Consider the following 22,159-nt stretch of genomic DNA (forward strand, 5'->3'; position numbering starts at 1 on the left):
GCATTAGTTAGAATACAATGGTAGCACGTGGGCTCACAAAAATACAATCTGGTCATAATTTATCGAACAGCTCGGAGCCTTCACGCTGGACAGTGCTGCGTGTGAGCAAACTCCCCGGTCAAGCGTGCTTCACAAGGTAGGTATGTATGGGTAATTTCTCTGTAACTCGTAACCTGAGTGCTTGCCGAGTGTCAATCATGTTCTATTGTGACAAATATCGCAACATAAAAGTAAGTCATATCAGTTTGTAACTGTGTTTTCAGTAATCATAATCATAATCATAAGTCTCCTTTATATTATGAACTCTTGATAAAATGGTGATTATGAAGCAGATAATATCGTTGACCTTTAGCTTTTAGAGGTTTGAAACCCGTAAACATGTTTTGAGGAACTGCAAGGGAATTGAAGTCGTGCACTCAACTTGTTCATGGGACCACGACCTGTGTGTGAGGGGATTTGTATAGTTCCTTTTGTACTAAATATGGAGTGTATTGTAAAAGTTTGCTGCTTTGGTATTACATGAAGGTGGTCATATTAGGGGTACCTTTCTACTGCCAGTGTGTCAAGAAGGAAGTGGAATCTGCAAAATGCATAGCAGAAAAGCTTGCCAACCATATCATTTAGTTTCTGAAGTGTAGGTGTGGAATTGGTGACTAAAATTAAGATAAAACCAAAACTAATCGCATTCCCATCCACCAGATACACATACTATACTCTTAAGATATTCTATTAAGTATTGTCTGTGTTCATGTGGTTCTTAGCTAGATGCTGACCAACATGGCCAGGTACCCGGCAAGGCAATGTAATTTCGAATGTCATTTCAGTAATTCTTGTTTGGCAGATTTGGCGGTGTATATATGTTAATGGAGACTATTTGCATATTAGGAAATTTGGGGAGAACGCGGCTAACTAATAAGAGCCTTGTGACTGACTTGTATTGTCCTGTTGTCTAGCTGTGTGGCAGTGCATGTCATCGTGGGTGGAGTGGACACACTACCTTGTGGTTGTGATGTAGTGCATGCTACACTCCTTCAGGTTGTTGTTTAATGTACTGGTACCCAACAATGTAAGGCTCCACACTACAATACATACAGTGGAGAGCTCCTCACATCAAACATAGGCCAACTAGTAGGAGCTTTGTGTGTGTGTGTGTGTGTGTGTGTGTGTGTGTGTGTGTGTGTGTGTGTGTGTGTGTGTGTGTGTGTGTGTGTGTGTGTGTGTGTGTGTGTGTGTGTGTGTGTGTGTGTGTGTGTGTGTGTGTGTGTGTGTGTGTGTAGAGTTGAATGGTGCTCCACCTTATCTGTACTAGTACGAACTTGCATTGGCAAGTTCATTATCCAATATTTTCACAGGTGATTCAAACATGAGCAATGGAGAATATCCAGCCAATCACAGTTCAACTAATGGAGTTGTCATGGTGAGAGCATGTCCTATACACGCTGGGGGAACTGTGGTCCCACCCCTGTTTATAACTTTGTTTACTGTTGTTACTAAGTATAGATTAGACCTGTTGCTATTAATAGGCTGTGATGTAATATTTAATATGGTGTGGTTACTTTATGATCTAATTAGCAATAGTCCTACCCATTTGGAAGTGTTGTGGTTAGATTTGATTCTCAATAAGGACATAACACCATTAGACTTCACTACCTAACAAAACTGTAAGACTTGTCATGTTGGTGGTGTTGCTATGGTGAATTTGATGGGTCACCAGTTGTTTTATTGGCTAACATAATTATTGTGAACAACACTGATGATAGAATATATGTGACCGGATTTCACATAACAAGGCTTCCACACACACAAAATCAAACTTACGATTTTACCAGAAATGGATTGCTGGTATAATACACCATCATATTTCACACTGTACTTTCTTCAGCACTGACAAGTCTGGTTTCTGTAGCAGCTTTCTTCCGACCCTGTCAAAGCCACGAGTGTGAGATTGGCATCATTAAATGGCCATGGCTTTGTGATAATGGTGTGTAGTGAGCTGGGACTTCACAGAGAGCTCGCCAATAGTGTTCTCAGTCAATTTGGAGTAATTTGAGGGCCACGGAGGGCCATGGAGAGCCCAAACTTGGCCTCTGGATTCCAATCGTCTTTTTACTTCATTTTATACCCGTATATTAAGACCACCCTCCCACCCTATTACTACCACCTGTGATATTATTACCCGCTCGAAAAAAGCTGCTCAAAACAGGGCAAATTTTGGGTATCAGAAATGTATACACCCACTCAGTGATAGCTAGTGAACAGATGAACAATTGGTGCAAATTTTGTTTGCACAGCTGTAGGCACTGGGAAGTTATTACACAATGATTCCTTAAAATCGCCATATCTCCTAACAAAGCTTTGTGCGTCGAAGCCTTGTTTTGTCAAATTCAGTCACATATTAGCCATTTCGAGTGTGACAGCTCTAAGGTACAAAGTAAACCTGTGTCTAGCTAGACCTGTTGAGACCAAAATGTTATTATTTATGGAAGTGGTGGTATGGAGTCTTTTATTTGGAGAGCTCACTAAGGTACAGTTATAGACCCACCATGAGGATCTCTGTAATTTTAAAAAACCCTTGGTAAAAAATCAAAGGATTTTATGCTACCATTTTCTGAGATAGTTTCAAGAACTTGTTCTAAGTTTTTGAGGCTAGGGTTGAGGAAAAAAATACCTACAGGTGTACATATATGGATGTATCGAGGTAATACTGAGAGATCACTCTGTAATCTACTATGTACCAACAGCAGTAAAGATTAGGTGAGCATGTTTAATGGCGTCAAACTAATTCAGCACGTGACTTTTAAGTCACCAAACTGTGCTTATACAGTGCCATGTGACATTTCTTCATATCGAGATATTAATATACTGTACACTTATGGAGATATTGGGTGTTTCTATTATTGCACAGCCCTATTTGAGGCTTAAAGCTTTCTTTGTAAAGTGATTGAAAATGGTTTTGAATCCGTTAGTCTAGTCATGGGTGCAGTGTTGTGTTGTAAATGGAGACAGTTTGTGTATCTGTGAATAGTTTGTGTGTGTCTGTGTATATGAGTGTGTTTGTGAATAGTTTATTAATTGTGTAATGTTTGAATGTTGAGATATGTTACAGTTATTTAATATTTGATCCCACTATGAAGTAGGAGATGCTATGTGTTTATTGTATCACACTGGCTAGAAATGTTTCACTAGTTCACTCATACAAATTATCTCTTCCTTCAGACTAATGGCACTGAAGATGGTATAGTGTTCGTGGAGTGCTCCCACAGAGTCCATTACAATAACTCTCCCTCGTCACCACGTGACAGCAATGAAGTATTATTGAGGCCACACGAGGGACACAAGACACGCTCCATTAAAGCTGGAACTGTCGAGAAACTGGTGGAATATCTGGCACCTGTCAGCGAGGAGTCTGACCCTTCCTATCTCTCCTGTTTCTTATTGACCTACCGAACATTTCTCACTCCAGACAAGTTGCTGCAAATGTTGACAGAAAGGTGAGGCATTTGACAAATCACCACTTATTTATGTTTGCTGTAGATACCTGAGGACAATATCCTCTTCAGAATACACATCAGAACAACAATTGAGAATTCAAAAGTAAGTTTGTGATATTTTTGTGTCTTCTAAATGATGATTAACTACAGTGCAGTGGTAGTGACCACTCGGTATAAAACTCACCTCTCTAAAATTGCTAACTTTAATTTCCCTAGTGAGACGTTCATAATAAAGCAATCACCTGCTTATTAAATTTTGGCCCGAAGGTGATTGGCCCGCTCTGTATATATGTAAAATAGATGAATCCCTTAAATTAATTTTGGATATTTAAAAAGCTCCCCAGGTGGTAATTTGCTTTTAGTAATTTGTACACTATTTATTGGAGCCTCTGTAGTGACACTCTGAACCATAAAAGTTTTGCGACAAACTTATTTGCGGTTAAAGGTTTGTAGTGGACGAAAGTATGGTGGCGGCTGCTCAAAACGTTTAGCTGTGCAGATAACAATGCACATTAATTATTTTGTTGATAAGTGGGCATGGCTCATGGCGATTATGATGCGAACATACATTGGCACAAGATGATCGATTAAAGTGAGCGTGGCTCAACATTGGGCGTGCACACAGCAACACACGTGGCTTTGCACATGCCTTCAGATGCCTTGATAAATAGGTGTGGCTCCTTGTATGACTAGCTACAGACAGTGATGCACAATCCTAGCTGTAAGCGAAAAGGTACATCTCGGACTTACTCAACATCGAGTGGTGAAGAAAAGAGAGAGCAAATCCGTAGTGTTATCCATAGTTGATTTATGCTTGGCTGAAGAAATGATCAGTTAGTCAGTATAAAATTCCATAGACAAAATATTTTTAGCTGCTGGTGTAAGCAACCTCCCTAGTTTCATTACTTTTTATTTCTTTGATGATTTCCATTTCAATTTAATGTTCTTAATTTCCTTGTACTTGTGTACACACATTTAGACTAGAGCTTGGACAAAGCTTCGGAAGCTGTAGAACCTTCGGAGGTTTTGTAACCTTTAAAGGTAGTTTTACCCCTTCAAAGCTTTGTAACCATGGATACTGATCAGTCAAACCATTTGCTTCCTGGTTTTACTGGAGTCTGTACTACAGCTGCATCAAAGTGCGATACCATATGGGTGTACACCCATCAGTTATGATTACTAATTTTTATGACCATGATTACTAATTATTATGACCAGCAAAGCTCCGAAGCTTTGGTAGCTTTCTTTCAAGAAGCTTCAAATGTGACCTTAAACCCTTGAAATCAGGACATGTCACTAATAAGGACACTATGGTCTCAAGGTGTCGGGAGAGAGACTATATTACCTTATGATATTGTGTTATTTAATTACTCCAGGGGACTAGTGTCATTCTTGAAGGTGTGGTTGGACAGGTGTCCGGGAGATTTCAATGATTACCCTCGCTATGACAACCTCACTCAACTGAAGACGTTTGCCCATAAGAAATTCCGTGATAGCAGTAAAGAAGTCGTGGCAGTGTGTGACCAAATGAAGAAGAAATTTATCAGCTTCAGAATATCTCTCAGCAGTGACTTGGATATTGGTGAGTGACTTAACTCGTACCTCAATTTGGCTCTACACCACTCACTTTTATTTTCCTGGGTCAGGGTTTTCCTAGGGAGGGACAAAGAGGTGCATTTATCCATCCATCCCTTGGAATTGACCTTGTCTGTTCTAAATTCCTTTTTTGTTCCCTGTTGTTATGTTGTGTTGGGAGGCATGAAGTAGTCTTAGTGCTGTGAAGATTGGGTAAAAGTTAGTGGCATAGCCAGCTCTTCAGGGATGGGTGGGCACACTCACCCACACATTTCACCCCATGTAACTAACTAACACAAAACGAGAGTCCATCCTTAGTGGACCCTACATACATTTGGTTTAAAAACTGTTTCAAAAGTGCATAAATTAATATGCTATGCTGCAGTTCCTGCAGCTTATTTTACTAGTCTTATGCTACTGATATAGAAAATAAAATGAAAACTAACTTATTACACCTCCTTTCCCTTTGAACTCATCTGTACTTGCATACAACTCTTTGAGACAATCGTATGGTTACCAATTTTTCAGCTCCAACCAGATAATTTAATTGCTTAACCTGCGAACAAAAGAATCTGTGCTGCTACTCACAACTCAGCATTCCAGATGTGGAAAAATAGACAAAATCCCCTCCTTCCTCATGTTCCTCTCTTCCAGGCCTAAAATTTAATCACACAATGCTGTGCATTAAATAGAAAGCACTGAAACTACTTGAATCATGTAATGTAATTATTGAGCTTTTCTCATATATCATCAACTGCTGATTAAAACGAGAATATCGCACTGCCAAGGTACATGTATGATCTACTTGTCTCTAGTTCGTAATAGCAATAGCAAGTAGGACGCTGCTGTTCTAGGAAAAGTTAAGTGGACATGTGCCCACCCAGGCCAACCCTTGGCTATGCCACTGGTAAAAGTACTGCCAGATTCATCTCATAATGGCTACTTTCCTTGAGTCATGCCCCCATTACTCCACAAGCACACTACTGTGGGTGTTTCTTAAAATTCTTCATTTGGCAAAATGACAATAACTTGTATCACTGTATTGACTAGCTGCTGGTACCATCCAGGCATTCCCTTTTATATGCATGATATGTATAACAACAGTTTAAATAAGTTCTGCAAATTGTATTGTCTTGATCCAGTATGTGTTTGCTAATATATCAACACACTAGACAAACTCTTACATGTTAATGCTATTGATTGCTTTGTGTAGAGGTGGGGCTTCGCTTGTCATCTTTAATGGTTAAACTGATATACAGTACACCCTGTACAAATGTCTAAATGTCCTTAATAGGCAACCTGATATGCCAAAGCAGCCAACCTGTTACTTCAAACAAGTTAAAATCTTACAACAAAACTTGGATCTAGACTATAGGTGTAAGCTGATGTGTGAATGGTCACTGTAATGAGGTGGTCTTGTTAATGAGGTCATGAAGTACACCTTTTCTATGGGACCAACTTGACATGGTCACTATAATAAGGTGGTCTTATTAATGAGGCTTTGAAGTACACCTTATTTATGCAGTACATCTTAGCTGTGTTTGGTATATATCCATGTTATCCAGTATCTATTCCAGTTTGTTTTCCACCTGTTATATAGCGTTATAATTGAAGAACAGTACATGAAATGCCACATGCATTCAATCCAGCCACTTTTGGATAATACTTGTGATAGCCTGTACTGAAGTCAACACCTACGCAATAGGGGGAGGACACAAAGAACCCTGATAAAGGTAAGTCCATGTCGCTGGTGAAAGGCATGTCTCAGGCTATCAAACAAAATTAAGGCTATAGCCTTATCTGTGACCGAGTTACTGCATGCTTGGCTGGAGGCATCAGTCGGTTAGTAGAACATTCAGAATTATAATTCTGTAACAACTTGTTGAAGGGGTTTAAAGTGACTCTGAAGACGTTTCCTTGATTATATGTCTGACCAATAATACTGCCAAGCTGTTATGAAAGAAAAGTGAGGCTGGTTTTGGTTTTAGGGTGATATTTTTGGGCATTAAATCCCAAACCGTCAACATCCCTACTAGTACAGTAGTACTACCATGTTGTATGATAAAGGCAGAAAATTAGACAAGACTATATACACCTCTTGATAAGAATTTTAAAGCTTGCACTTTGATGTCAGCTCAGTAGTTGTTTATTAATGGCAACACTAAATCACTTTGTTATTTGTCAGTGTGACAGTAATTCATGTGATAACAGATTGTATAATTGAGTGTCAATGTGTAGGCTAAGCACTGTACATACTTGAGGACATGTTCAAAAGTATTTGTACTTTACTCAACTATAGTACTTGGTCTATGAACTGTTTTGTTCCATTCATTGTAGATCCTCGTGATGAACTAAGTTTCCCCACATTCAACTTGTTCTCTCTTGATGCTCTCCAGTTGGCTGAGCAGCTGACGGAGATAGCAGCAGTAAGTTGTGTGGCTTTCCTGTACAAGCCACAATGCTTAGTTCAGAAATGAACACTAGTGTTTGTAATAGTGAAATGTGTGATATAACCTTTGGTATGATGGTGGCTGATCTATCAGGTTGATATTTTAGGATCACTTACAATGGAGAGTCAGTTATCTGAACTGATATGGTTGAAAAGTTCCGTCATTTTCTCTACAGACGAAGATACATTGAAAACAAAAGTGGTTTACATTATCACGCAAAATCTTCATAGTAATGTGACATTCAACTTGTGTGATCTTATCACTTTTGTACCGATAACTCACTTCATGTACAAAATTCACTTTCAGTAGTGAAGTAGGTTAGTTAAAGTAAAATATTTCTGGTAGACATGAGGTTATTTTACTTATAAAACTTTTGAGTAGTGCCCATGTAATATTCTACTTGGCAATTTGCTTGTTAAAAATTTACAGTGATGTTTTTTACTTCAAATAATTTTTTTAGCTGGTTGCTACAGGCTGTATAATAGCATATTTAAATCTGTACGACTCATTTGTGACGCGCTGAGCAAAAACCCAACTAGTTTTGCATTTTTCTCAAACTTTGTTTTATTTTTTCTTGGTTGTCCAGACTCTACCAATAGGCTGAATTTCAGCCTTATAAATGCTTTTGGAGTTATTAGCGAGAAACAGCATGAAGAGCAAAACAATCGATTTGTACAGTGACTGTACAGAATATAAACTACAGGTGCTTGTTTGATCGATCATAAGTCATGAGTGTAACAGGCTGTGGAGTCTCATTGAGTTCACCATAAACTGGGGAATTCATGGCCTATATTCACCCATGGTTTCAAGCAAGAAGACTGTTTAAGCTTAGAAAGGGCAACAATAACTTGTGCTATGTAAGCAAACACACAACTCTCATTTGCTTTATGGTAGAGAAACAACAATTACTCTCCATGAAGAGGTGAATCCAATGGTGTAGTAGCAGTTATTTGAAATGATGAAAACGTGTGTAAAATTATTTTTGTAGCACACACATATCAAGGCAAATGCAATTTTTTTTTACTAAGCAGGTCACCTTTTTGTGACTGTTCTACCAAAAATTCTTGATTGCTCTATTAGAATATTTTAATCTAACACCATATTTTCTCTTAAAGGTTTCATGTATACTTTATGTCATTGAAGCTATGCCAGCATAATCTCGTTCTAAACTTTGTTTTCATAATCATGTCAACCAAAAGTGCTGGTCGTACTTGATGAAATAAGTCAGGAAAAATCGGTAATTTACAAGCTAGTGGGATCATAGTGTACCACATCAGAGTAAAGCTAGATGTACGAGGCCATGAATCAACATCTTGCGCACACTGTCAGTAAAAAGTGGGGGAGGGGTATAACTGAAAAGCATATAAAATTAAACAACCATTCATTTATATACAGAACTGTGTTCAATTACTCTGCACCTGCCAGCAAAATACTCTAATAGAGCAGTCATCTTGGTGTTTATAAATAATCAGTTCAGATAATTGATTCTCCACTGTAAGCACTAAACTTTAAGTGGTACAGAGAGTAACTGAAACAGATTCCATTCCCAGTAAGCAGTATAGTCTGCACAAAAGTGTCTGGGGAAGCATAAGTCATTTGTATACAGAGCTCTTTTAAACTACTAGAGCATGATAGAACATTGTACATAATTAGGACGCTATAATGAGCAGTCACATTGGTCCTTCAGAATATTAACTTTTGTGCTAAGACACATTACCCACCAAATAGTAACTTAGCAGAGTTTAGGGAACAAGTTTAAAAGCTTACTATTGTACAAAACCAATATGTTGAATCATTGATATCTGATACAAAATGTCAATGATAAATGCCATGTTGCTATATCAAACTACCTGTAAGCCATATTACAATATATATTTAATAATAGATTGGTACACATCACTAGATTCTAATGCTGCAACAGAAGATTAACTAGTACTAAAATAATCTAATTGAGCAGTCAGCCTATAAATGTGAACGTTCTATTAGAGTATTTTAGTATTTAATATTCCTAATGTTAACTGGTGTTGTACTCATCCAGGGGTTGTTCTGCAAGATTGAGTCTTATGAGTGTTTGAATTATGTGATGAATCAGAACTCACGTGACAAACGTCAGGAGACTGCTCCCACTGTGTGTGCCACAATTGATCAGTTTAACAGAGTCTCTTTAGCTGTGATTGCTACTGTATTACAAACTACTGATCCAACTGGTACACACTGCTCTACTCACAGGGGAAAGGCTTTAACCAGGTGGATTGAAGTGGCACAGGTAATTGTGTGTCTGTGTGTGTGTGTGTGCAAGGATTCAAGTTTGATGCCTACTATGCCCAGTTGCTGTTGTTGAGCAAGAAATTTGTTTAGACTACTTCAACATGATTAGTTGTTTCACTCAAATAGGTACAAATGACCCAAATTTTTGGGTTGTTTTACAAAAATTCAAACAACCAATTTTTCGGTAGTAATGACCCAAGGATTTACTTGTTTATTTTAACTTTGTAAAATATCATACAGTTATCGTACTGTATAGTAGGGACCACAAAGGAGTAGGCGTGGTCCACGAAATAATATCACCCAAAAACCAGCCTCAATTTTCCCAGACGACGATGAGGCAGTATTGGTTAGGTAAAACTAAGCCTAAACAAGCTTTCAGATCGACCCGAAACACTTTCAACAAGTTGCTACGGAATTTTAAAAATATATATTTAATGGAATTTTCCACTGACTGTGTGAGTAAGTAACTGACTGATGCCTTTAGACAAGCGTAACTCAATAGTGGCTAAGGTGGGCTTGATTTTTTCACTGTTCGATGTCGCTTCGGCCTTAGAGGTGCCTTTTGCCATACCGCAGTACATACAATGTATTCTTCATGGACTTACCAGTGTCCTCCTTTGTGTCCCATTCATCTTTGCTGACAGCGAAAAGTGTCGATTTGGTGGTAGCACGTGATGGCTTCCCTTCGAAGTGGAAATTGTCCGTATTTTTCATAGTGGCTACTCTGATTACAGAGGTGCTTTTCGAACAGTTCTTGATTTGTACTGCTGTGTAACGGGTTGAATATAGCCGACAACGAAGCGTAATGGATACTTCACTTTTCAGATGATAATTGATATAACTGGGGCGCACAGCACCATTTCTTTCTTTCGAAATGCGTGGATTGCAGAGGTGCTTTTTGAATAGTTCTTGATTCAAAATGCTGTGTAATGGGTTGAACATAGTTGACAACAAAGCATAATCGATACTTCACTTTTCAGACAATAATTGATATAGCTGGGGCGCACTGTGCCACTTCAGATGCGGTATGCGTGTGTTCACCAGTCATAATAAAATTATTTACAAAAAAAGTTAACAAACAAGCGCACACCAAAAATTGGAATTTTCAACTAGAGTAGGGACCATAGTACATCGATAAAAAGTACTGAAAAAATGTACAGTAGGGATATAACACTTCTTATTGTTTTACTGTGATTTAATATCGTGCACTACTACAAGTCAGTGATCACTAGTAATTAGCATACATTAATCTATCTATGACACATATTCACGATAATTGCTACATACTGCATCTTAATAATACATACACTGTACTTTAAGCATACCTGATCTCATAGAGTTTTCAAATTGTATATAAAACCTATGTTCTCCATGTTCACTTTTGATTGTGGGAAGTAAAGTTAGCTAACAGTATTAACCACAAATGTTATGACGATACCGACCAGTGTACCAATGTAAATTTAACCATGTAGCTGGTCATCTAAATTTTACCATAGTAGACTTGACAATACTCACTGAAATTACCAAAATATGTTAATTTTACACCCTAAATGAAGTTATATTGACTTCCGTAGTTATTTTGACTGATTTAGTTTAAATGCTCACCCCAGTTACAAACTTACAACCACCTTCAGATAGTCATTTTAACCAAAATTTCTGTAGTTTAAGTTTACCCATGGAAGTCGAATTGATCCACTGTGCAGGAGTGTAAGGTTAGCATATAAATAATAATATTACAAAAGGAATACAAAAATATGTAAGGTGTGTGGTCTTGAAGAAATGGCAACTCATTTGTAGCCAATGTGTCTAAGTTTTGAGAAGACTTTTGCAAGTAAAATACATACAATTCTTGTGCTTAGAATTTCTAGTGCTTCGAATTTCTAGTATGTAGTATTTTAGTTCCATTTTTCACTTTGAAAATTTTTTCTCTATGAGAAAGGTGGGCAGTGAAACAACTTATCAGGTTGACATGGCATTACCCAGTTGTTTGAATGGAAAACTGAGGAAACAAATCCAGTATCCATGTTTCACACAGTGGGTGAAGGTTCACATGGGACTTCAGGTGTCCACGGCTTCACCTGTGAGACATGGTACAGCCTCCTGTGAGTTACTAGTCCTGTCCTCAAAAGGATTTGCTTGTACAACTTTTTAGGCACCTGAGAAGTGTACAAGTGGTCCAAGTATACAACAGCCAAAGGCTCTGTGTAGTGTGTGTTTTGTGTGGATACGTGGTGGCTGTGTCTAGTTGCTATTGTTCTTGCAGCCCTCCCTTTACCAAGAGACTTATTCATTAGAGACATGCACAGGATGTGTCAGGTTCAGTTATTACCCTAAAAGTATAATTGCCAGTTGTCTGGTAGCTATATATACACTCTTTGTGTGATGAATGCTTATGGTGTAAAAGTAGTTCTATGTTTTTATAACACAGCTAAATATGGTAATAGTCATTTGTGTTATTGTAGGAGTACAACTACACATATGGTAATGGCATGTACACTACTGTCTTTGTAAGGCTTCTATTTGTGAATTTTATTAGTTTACATATTTGGCAATGTGGCATTAGTGTTGATGGTGGATAAATCATGATGTATATATTCTCCTCTAGCATTGTCGGAGGTTGAAAAACTTCACTGCCATCAAGGCCATCCTTGCAGGACTGCAATCATCATCATTACATCGTCTGAAGAAAACATGGGCCCTTGTACCTCCGTGAGTTTAATGTGGGACTGTGTCCATTACTACTGTGTGTAGTTGAATATGTTGTGTGTGTGTGAAATATAGTGAGTGAGGCTGGAGTGTACCTGCCAGTTGAAAAGTGTGTGTACTATTAGAGTATTTTATCCATATTTTTGAAGAACACATTTTTAGCAGCTGTAAGATTTTTGAGTGTTTCAATTCATTAGCATTTGTTTGTCATATGAGTCTAATACTTGTTGTGCATGTAGTAACTGAAAAGATTTTTCGTTTGCCGCTAAAGGTAGCTAAGGCTATCATGGCGGTCTTCCTATGGGGTATAGTAGGAGTGATGTTCTATTATGTGACATTTAGATATCTCACATTCCACACACAGGGAGATGCTTACACTATTTGATGAGCTGTCAAGTTTATTTGCTATGGACAGCAATTCCCAGAGCAGTCGTGAACTACTGGACAAGGTGTGTTTGTCTGTCCCATAGTGGGTCACTTTGTACACAAGTGTTTCTTTCAAATAAATCTTTCAAGTTGGCTGGTGTAAGACAGGTACAGTAGGCAGGTCATTTTGTACACAAATCAGGTTGCACAGTGACACAATAAGAGATATTCATTGTTTGTGAGCAGATAACTTCCATTCAAACATGTGTCTTAACAATTCATGACTACAGTGTGTTTTTGTGTTGTGTGTCCACTTAATCAGCTGACTTGTTTACTTCCCATTGTTATTGTGCATGTGGTTGAAAGGGCTTACCTGTGGTGGTGTTTGTTTACTGTCCCAAATATAGTAAGGTTAGACACTGTTCACCTGTTATTGATCAACACAGCTGAGGGCTACAGTTACCTATTGTCTTGATACAGAGATCTTCCAAGTTGTTCATGAATATATATATATATGTGTGTTGCTTGTACATGTACAGTGCATCATAGCCAGTGGAATTAATTTATAGGAATTTAATACGTGTCTTGCAGTTTCGTACAAAATTTATTATTTATCTGGTGGCTACATGTACTGCAGTGGTGATAGCTAGGCCCAGCTCAGGCTCAGCTGTTTTACATATGACAATTTTTATTTTCATTACCAAGGATGATAGCACAGGTTGTTTCACTCCATGAACACAGGTGTTTCATATGAATTGCAATTCCCTAACATATTTGAATTCTACACAGGAGTAAATGGTAAATGACCCTGAACAGAGGTAATAAGGACACTTGGTAATGGTCTCTAAAGTATCCCTTACTGGTAAACTGACCTGGAAAATCAGGACTTCTTGATAATTGGTTGGTCCCAGTGTCTATATTCACTGTGTGTCTTTCCATTCCACAAGTGTAACACAATTGTGTAGATTGTGCCAAGCAACCTAAAACCCTCCTCTAACTGCATTTTAGAGATAAGTGGACAGATTAACTTCATGCTGGCAGTTTGATTAGTATACTTTTTGGTGTGGTAGCTGTTAAACCAGTTAACTCCTACAATAACAGACTGCTGTCTCTATAGCTATAAAAATTGGATTGGCAGTCCAACAAAAACACCACTTGTAAGCTAGCTCCATGAATAGGAGGTGTTTTATTTCTTCTAAGCTGATAACATGTAACCACAGTGTCATGGAATACACCTGTGGTAAGGGAGTATGCAGGTATAGGTGAAAGTGAGAGAGGTTGGTTTTGCCACCTTTTGTCCTTTTTTATAGTTCATACATGTGTGTATTCCATGTCTATTATGTATGTGTGTATTGTACTGTTTTCAGTATTGGAAGGTATATCCCTATAATATAGTTCTATTGAAGATATATCCCATATTTTCATGTTTGAAGTCTGTTCAATGGTACACCATAACAAATTACCAATTACTCTTCTCACAGGAAGGGACAGCCAAGTATGCTACTGGTACAGTGGAGAAGAAGAAGAACAGGACCTCAGGGGTAAGTAAGGCTTTACTGGTTGGCTAGTTTTATTTGTCGCTAATCTAAGAACTTCTTTAATGTGTGTCAGTTAAACATATTCACAGCACTTTTGGTGTTGTGGTGTGTGTTGGAGTGACTTGATCCTGTTACTACTGTCCACAGACACCTGTCAATGGAGTCGTCCCATGGCTGGGTACCTTCATCACTGACCTAGTCATGATTGATAGTGCTCACTCGGCCTACACCCCTGAAGGGTACATCAACTTTGACAAGTGCCGGAGGGTATGTTATACAAGTGTCGCAAATTGTGTACAGTATGTGATTGAGCAGTATGGATGCACAGTGTTTAATATGGTGCACAGTAAGTGTATTATATTATGTAGTCTGCACACCCTCCAAAAACATGCATGTTAATTAATGTACACCTCAGACCTTCTACATGTGTGTTGGTTCAACATGCATCGAGTTGGGAATGTTTCTCTAGTGACATACACTCCAAAACATGTTAACATGTGTAGTAGTAAATTGAACTAGAGTGTATCATGTGATCTGTGATTGGGTACACATACCCTAAGATGTGCTATTGTAAGATCAGGGGTTAATCTGGGGGGGCACTGGCCCCCCTTGGGTTAGCCATTGCCCCCCCCCCCCCCTAGGTTTTTGCCTGGTAGAACTTTTTTGCCTGGTAGAACTTCATCAACAGTAAAAGTTTAGTTTAAAATGAAAAGGTTTAATTGATGATCTTTTCCTAAGTTGTACTGTATGTAATCAAATGGTGAATGCATTCATAGTAAAATTTTCCAAAATCGTGCATATTCACACCTAATTTTTCAATAATTTCCTGGGTAGGGGAGGGCATGCCCCCAGACCCCCTAGAAACCTCATGCTTAGCATTTTGGAGTGTGCTTTGCACACTCATAGTGATCCTCTCTCATATTCACATTAACCAATTTCAAATGCCCCCCTACGTTCCAAAAAACCTTACTTTGCCCCCTCTAGCTTGATATCCTGGATTGAGCCCTGAAGATGTGCTATTGTCAAAAGTCAAGAGCAGATCTATGTGTTGTTGCTATAGTTATAAGCTGTGCAACAACAATGCTGATGATATTTGCTCAGGGCAATGCTTACGTAAAGCAGGTTTTCTCCCCTGGGAAAAAATCCACTATACTGAGGATTTTCTGATCGTTCACACATTGCATACTGCATGCTCCATGGATAATAATACAATGTTCGAACAGACAGAAAATCCTCAGTACACATAGTAGACCAGTGTCCAACTATCCGCATTTCAGTTGAGATGTGACCTATTGGGGCATGTACATCTTTGTGGTGCAACATTAAGTGTTTTCTTGTGGAGCTTGTGGGTAACCACTGCTTAGGGAGTATGCTGTAAACATGAAACATTAGACTAACTACACTCCATTGTCTGGTTGTTTTTGTTGTGTTGTGTTTGTACCATATGTTACCTTTGTAACTGGAATGCTTGTAGCTTGTTTATGTCAAACATTGTTATGAAGTATTTGTTTTCATTTTTGGGATAGTTCTTTGAAGTGCTGGCTAAGATCACCCTCTACCAGAAAGCTGCTACCACTTATCATCTTCAGAGTGACCCAGCAGTCAAACACTGGCTGACCAACCTACAGACCTACTCTGATAGGGAAAGGTGGGTTTTGTGTGTGTGCCGCATGTGCATGCATTATGGGTATTGGACGTGCTGTACATTGGGCAGAGCATATCACCACTACTCAACTGGCTGAATGCTTTGGTGTGCGAGAGTCTAGTAGTATTCTGTTAAGTTTAAGTAGACTTAGATGGTTGGGACATGTGGCGCTCATGCCTGATGATCGCTGTTTGGATGGCTGCCAAAGACGCGACCAGCTCAAGGTATAAAACTGATGTCGAGATAAGGTTAGACAGGACTAAAAGAAGTTTTCAGTCAATGTCTGTTTATGGTACCAACAAGCTCAAGGTTGGGATTTATGGAAGCAATTAATTAATGGAGGAGTGGAGAATTTGTTAGCTGCACCACATTACTCTTTTCATTGTCAGACCTGCAAAAGGTCTTTTAGAAGAAGCCAACATATAGCTCGACATAACTATATTACTACTTGTCCTCAAATTGTGGATTCTTCAACTAGAGTATCATCCACTGGATGACTACCTTCCAAGTTCAAAGTTGTGTGTGCATGCATGCAAGGGTGTGTATGCGTAAATGTATGCGTAAATGCATGCGTGCGTACGTGTGTAAACTAGGGCTGGGACGAAGTTTCAAATGTTTCGGTGGTTCGAAGGTTAAGTAAACTTCGAATTTTAATAGTATTCTTCGAAGCTTCGTAATGCACTCATTGTTTACGAAAGAATTACAAATAAACGTCGTTGTCTTTATTGCAGCTGCTTATTTATCTTGCGTGATCGATGTTCGTCTCTTCGCAAGTGCCACGCCCACTTTTAAACCATTGTTGCTACCATAGTTATAGCCTTGAAACACCTTATAAAGTGATAGATATTGTAGGAAAAACATCCGTTTAGCCATTAGTTGGTGTTTACCTATGCATGATTGCAGTATAGCGGACACACCCATTTGCAATCGATCGATCGCGTCATTCAGTACTGCTGCTATGCACTTTCCAAATGCTTGCAAACTTATTAAATAGGACTAGAAAGATAAAACTTAAGAAGGATGTTAGTAAGTACAAGAAAACCTGTAACTTGAAAGCTAACACCGAAGCTTTGAATGTTCGAACATTTTACAAGCGAATATTCGAAGATAAATTTCAGTATTCGTCCCAGCCCTAGTGTAAACATCACTGTTTGTGAAAATAAAGTCTTTGTGTGGTAAAAATGGTATGTGGTACAGTGAATGTGATAATTATTCTGGTGTACAGTTGAAATTAGGGAGCATGGTCTGAGTTGTACTGTAATTTGAGAAATAAAAAAGAATACTCAAAATTCCTCTTTGATGGGGTGATTTCAATTCCTTAGTAATTGGAAGAAGGAAATGACATCTATTTCATTATTTAACTGTCTTACAAGCATTTGGATGTACCATTTTGAAATGTTGAATGTGAAAGTTAGTGTGGAGAGCTGGTCATGTAAATAATTATTCACTGGCTGAGCTACTATCACGTTATGTTGTACAGTAACATTTACAGCAGAATATTTTGATAACAGAGTATTAGAATTGTTGTTCAAAGTGTCAACAAATATATAACTCTCTAAGCTAAGCTGACATAGTAAGATTATCATCATCTTCTTGCAGTTACGAGAAGTCCAAGGTATTGGAGCCAGATGGTAGTGTGGACAGTCCTCAAGTTCCTTCACTGAGACAAAAGATAAAGTTAGTTACATCTAAACATTTGCATTACATTAGATGGAAAGAGATTAGTGGAGCATTTTTAGTTTGTTTGTTTGTTTTTTTTTAAGAAGAGAGGCCACCATATTTAGAAACCATGCAGTTTCTGAACTAGCAAAAGCTATAAACCTTAGAGTAATTAATAACACTTACCTACCTGTAAGGTTAATCGATAGACCCCTTACGCTCACACTGGGTGGTTTTAGTGAAAAGCTTCTTTTGCCACACAATGTGAACATATATACATAACAGTTTTGCGAAACAGGATCCAGATGAACGCCCACAGCTGTCCTTGCAAAGTTGCAAGTTAGCCGTTTGCTTACAGTGTGATCCATTCCACAGCTGGTTTCTTCGTGATTTGTCCCATTTCTGCTGTTGCACATGCGTATCTGCACTCGTGTCCACCGTGCCACATCTGGGATAATGCAGCCGACTGTTGACTTTATCTGTCTCCATCGATGTATGACACTTTCTTTTGTTATCAGCTACTAGTTTTCAATTCGAAGAACGATTTAATTCGCCTATTATAAAAGGTTACACTTTATGCTATTACATAGCAAACGTGCACTAGTCCAGGAAGGATCCGGTTATCCCAGAAACGGGACCTCTATGGGTGTGTCTGTTTCAGTACTAGCGCATCTTGCTATGAAACACGTTTTCAAGTTATAGCAGTTAAAGTTTATTCTATGAGTGAGTTATGATGCCATGCCGCGGCATTGCCGCCATATGGCAGCAGTGGCTGTTAATGGGTTCTTTTGAGTGTAATACGCCTTAGTAAATAGTTAGTTGGGATTCCATTGTTTGTTCAGGCTGGTTTTTACCGAAGTTTAGACTTTAATGTTTGATGACTTCACTGCGGTTACTGTTATGTAAACAAAAACAACATAGTTGACCTCCTTAGTTTATAGCGAGTATTTAGATAGATGGTTACTAAGTAGTTCTGTGTATTGGATGGTTAGTATGGTGCAGTTTGGCAATTCAGCCAGTGCTCCCAGAGAATTTGGCCATCAATGGATGAATAAATAATTACAGTGTAATTAATAAAGTAATAATTACAGTATAATAAAAAAAATCAGTATACTGGTCCAGTCCTTTCCTTTGTTTACATGCTCTTGTGTTTACATAGTGTGAATAGTAGGGGATTTTTGTGTACAGGTGAATGTTTACTTCCAGTTTTATCAAATAGGTGTTAAATATTTTTATGATATATGTATCACAACACACTTCTTTACAGGAGCTTCTTCAGAGGATCATCAGACGAGTTTACACTACCCTTTACTCCACCATCATCATCATCACCGCCATCTTCTGCTACCAAGTCATCTCCTTCACCTTGCAAGGTCAGTAAGTGACTGCCATGGTGTCCTACATAATCATACACATTTGTGAGTGCTATATTTTCCAGGCTCCTAGTAAACAGCTCATGGTATGCTTGTTGCATAGGTACCTTAATGTGTTTTTAAAAAGTCATGCACTTGTTTAAAAGCAACTAGCGGAATTTGCATAAGGAAGCATGATAGGCAAACTATAAAAACAATTGGGAAGAAACTTCTGTGCATAGTTTATAGTTTAAAGGGTTTATGCTTCCCTAGCAGTGCATAGTAGCGTAATTAAAAGATTACAAAATAATTAATGAATTACAAATATGATACTACTGTATACCTGGTAGTTTTCGTGGTTCATAAGCTACCATGAAATTTTATCTTGTAAAAATTTGATGAGTGAGCCACAAGTGCCGACACATGCAGCAAAGAAATGACCACAACATTTAGTCTTAATACTACTGCCATATGTGGATATCACATCTGATGTTTAGCTTTTGCTATATAAGTCACTTTCATAATCACATCTCTCGTGTTACTGCCTCGGTCATTACTAACCCACAGGGATTGCCACTACAGTGCTACTTGGTTCAGACGTGGTTTAGCAATCGGTATAATAAATGATGCTTGAAGTAAAAATCCAGACCCTTCATAGCCATGTGGTTGATCTTTCAATTGAGCAATAGTGATCTCTGTGAAATTTAAGCAAAAAAAATCCTAGTTCCTATAAATCATTTTTGACCCGTTTTTAATGAGCCTGGCATCTATTCAGGCCCAAATGTTTATTTCTTAGAGCATATGAAGTGCAGTGTGATTGTGGATAAAGTGGTACTGAGAGTGCTTATATAACTAACTTACAGTTTGGAATCTACTTACAACAATCAAACATGTTTATCCAGTAGACTCTTGTATAGCATGCAACTCTGGAATCATATCTGTTGTGTAGGTGCTTTTTGCAATGTAATGAATATGCATAAAAGGCAGTTTCCTTGTTTTTATTTTTAAATGCCTGACGTAAAATTTAAATAGTAAATAATTTTCCCTAGACCAGCTGCAAGGATGTTTACAGTGTATATATAGTATTTATCCATTATACCATGTCTTATGCAATCATGGTGACCTCACTTTAGAAATATATTGGTGAGATTTGTTTGCATTTGCGTTGATCCTTAGCAGCCACCTCTTTATAAAACCACCCCATACGTCCCAAACACAAGCTAAGATGTTCTTCGTGATCTCATCAATAAGACCACCTTGTTACTAAGGCCAATTTTTTGGGGTTGTCATATTACTAATGTTTCACTGTATGTTGCAATATTTATGTGCTATCTCCCACTACAGTCACTCCGATCACCCGGTAGTCCTCCTCTTCAGCTCAACAGCAGAACAACTAGCACTGACAGTCTCTCATCATCACCAATACCTCCTGACTCCAGAGTGATCAGAGTTAGCCTGGGAACCAGCAATGACTGTATGTACAAGAGCTTAATAGTAAGTTGAACAGGAAAATTTTGTCTTCAAAAATTATTGTCTGAAAATGTATCCATTTTTGAACCAGGTGTAGGTGCACGCCTGGTTTCCTAAAATTCTGGAAAATGTTTGTGTAAATATTTGTACATTTGTTTGTCTTTCCACACCCACGTGAGCAAAATGGTTTATGCAAAAAGCAGCCTATATGTGAGAATTGAAGGCCAGTATTAACCTTCCCCGGTAGGTAAGCTTTCACTTTGAGACGGTCAGCTTGAAATATGGGTGAAGCAAGTTTCTGAAGACTTTATGAATGTGGGCTATATGGACATAAAACAACCAACTCGTAGAATAATGAATTTCTTAAAGGGGGCATTCCCATACAAAAGTGAATGAGGCTTTCTCTAAAGAATTTACCAACATTTGAGAAGATACTTCTGTGCGTAAATTGTGGTTTGAAGTGGTTTGTTTGAGATACGTTTCCTTAGCAGCGCATGATTCTTTAAAAATTACAGAAAGCATGAAGTTGCATACTGCTATAGTTGATAACTACTTCTAAAAGCTAGGGGACCTGGGAAGCCTCGAACCTGCGGCCATCCAATTTACGCTTGAACGCCTACATGAGTCTGCCAGGCGGTCAGGATGTTTTCTCTTTGTCAATTTCATTTATATGTATCCATAGGAACTTCTGGAGGCTTTCTTTGTCTCCCAACTAGGGCACACGCCACTACATCATCATGAAGTGTACTGCAAAGGATGACTTCTTGGGTGTATATTTCTTGAGTGGGACTCCTCTCTCTATATTTCTCACAGATATTTACAGCATCCGTAGCCTGGCACAAGATCTCACATAATTACTATACAGTAGGCTAAGTTAAAAATTCACATCCAATTTATAGGGGCCTGACAGGGCTTAATGTGCCGTCACCATGTCTTATTCTTATTCAATCAATCAGGAGCATCCAAAGAGGCTTTCTAAATACAAAACCATAGGCTTACATACAAGATGCCATTAATTTTTATGTTCGGTGCTTGCATATATGCTCTTTCAAAATTATTTTTACATCTAGGTGGGTGACTGAAATGACTTCAACTTCCTATACACCCACACTAGTTAGTTTATTATGTAATGCCACTCCCTTAGCTGGAATTTATGCTTAATGTAAGGATTGGGGGGATTTAAAAATTTAAATATCAACTACTGATGTCACTGTATTACTGAAATTTTTGAGGATTAGTTTTACTAACACTGATCCCCAGCCATATAATTATTTCCTGCTAAAACCTTACTCTCAAAATTATTGGAGCATTCACAAGTTCAAACACTAAACTTAGCATAAAGCAGTGCTTGCATGGCTTCATTGGGAGGGGGCTTGCATACTAATTTTCGAGGGATGTAATTTTCGCAGATCAACAAATTTCAGGCTTTTTGCAGTTTTATTTTCAAGGTTCACTCATTTTTCACTGAGGTGAAAGCATAGAGCTACTGTAACCCAATCTTTAATTTTCGAGGATAAAAATTTCATGGACAGCCAAGCAACCGCAAAATCTGTGAAAATTTTGTCCCTCAAAAATTTGTATGTATACAGTATGCCATTGCCCCCTTACTCTCATAAAACCTTATATTACCCCCTTTTGA

The 22,159-nt window shown here is 38.3% G+C and overlaps 1 protein-coding gene across 1 annotated transcript in view; it reads left to right on the top strand.

The window, feature by feature from the left end:
- LOC136266335 (ral guanine nucleotide dissociation stimulator-like 1) overlaps positions 1-22,159 on the top strand; it is a 25,175-nt gene continuing 3,016 nt past the window's right edge. Inside the window, exons 1-15 of the mRNA XM_066061351.1 lie at positions 1-136; positions 1,353-1,417; positions 3,217-3,491; positions 3,535-3,594; positions 4,868-5,073; positions 7,404-7,492; positions 9,555-9,782; positions 12,390-12,493; positions 12,855-12,939; positions 14,338-14,397; positions 14,542-14,661; positions 15,921-16,042; positions 17,639-17,716; positions 18,966-19,071; positions 20,395-20,544. Coding sequence (XP_065917423.1) covers positions 1,364-1,417; positions 3,217-3,491; positions 3,535-3,594; positions 4,868-5,073; positions 7,404-7,492; positions 9,555-9,782; positions 12,390-12,493; positions 12,855-12,939; positions 14,338-14,397; positions 14,542-14,661; positions 15,921-16,042; positions 17,639-17,716; positions 18,966-19,071; positions 20,395-20,544 — 1,737 coding nt within the window. The 5' untranslated portion in view covers positions 1-136; positions 1,353-1,363. The remainder of the gene's footprint in view (positions 137-1,352; positions 1,418-3,216; positions 3,492-3,534; positions 3,595-4,867; positions 5,074-7,403; positions 7,493-9,554; positions 9,783-12,389; positions 12,494-12,854; positions 12,940-14,337; positions 14,398-14,541; positions 14,662-15,920; positions 16,043-17,638; positions 17,717-18,965; positions 19,072-20,394; positions 20,545-22,159) is intronic.

Source organism: Dysidea avara, chromosome 9, assembly GCF_963678975.1.
Source record: "Dysidea avara chromosome 9, odDysAvar1.4, whole genome shotgun sequence".
Lineage (NCBI taxonomy): Eukaryota > Metazoa > Porifera > Demospongiae > Dictyoceratida > Dysideidae > Dysidea > Dysidea avara.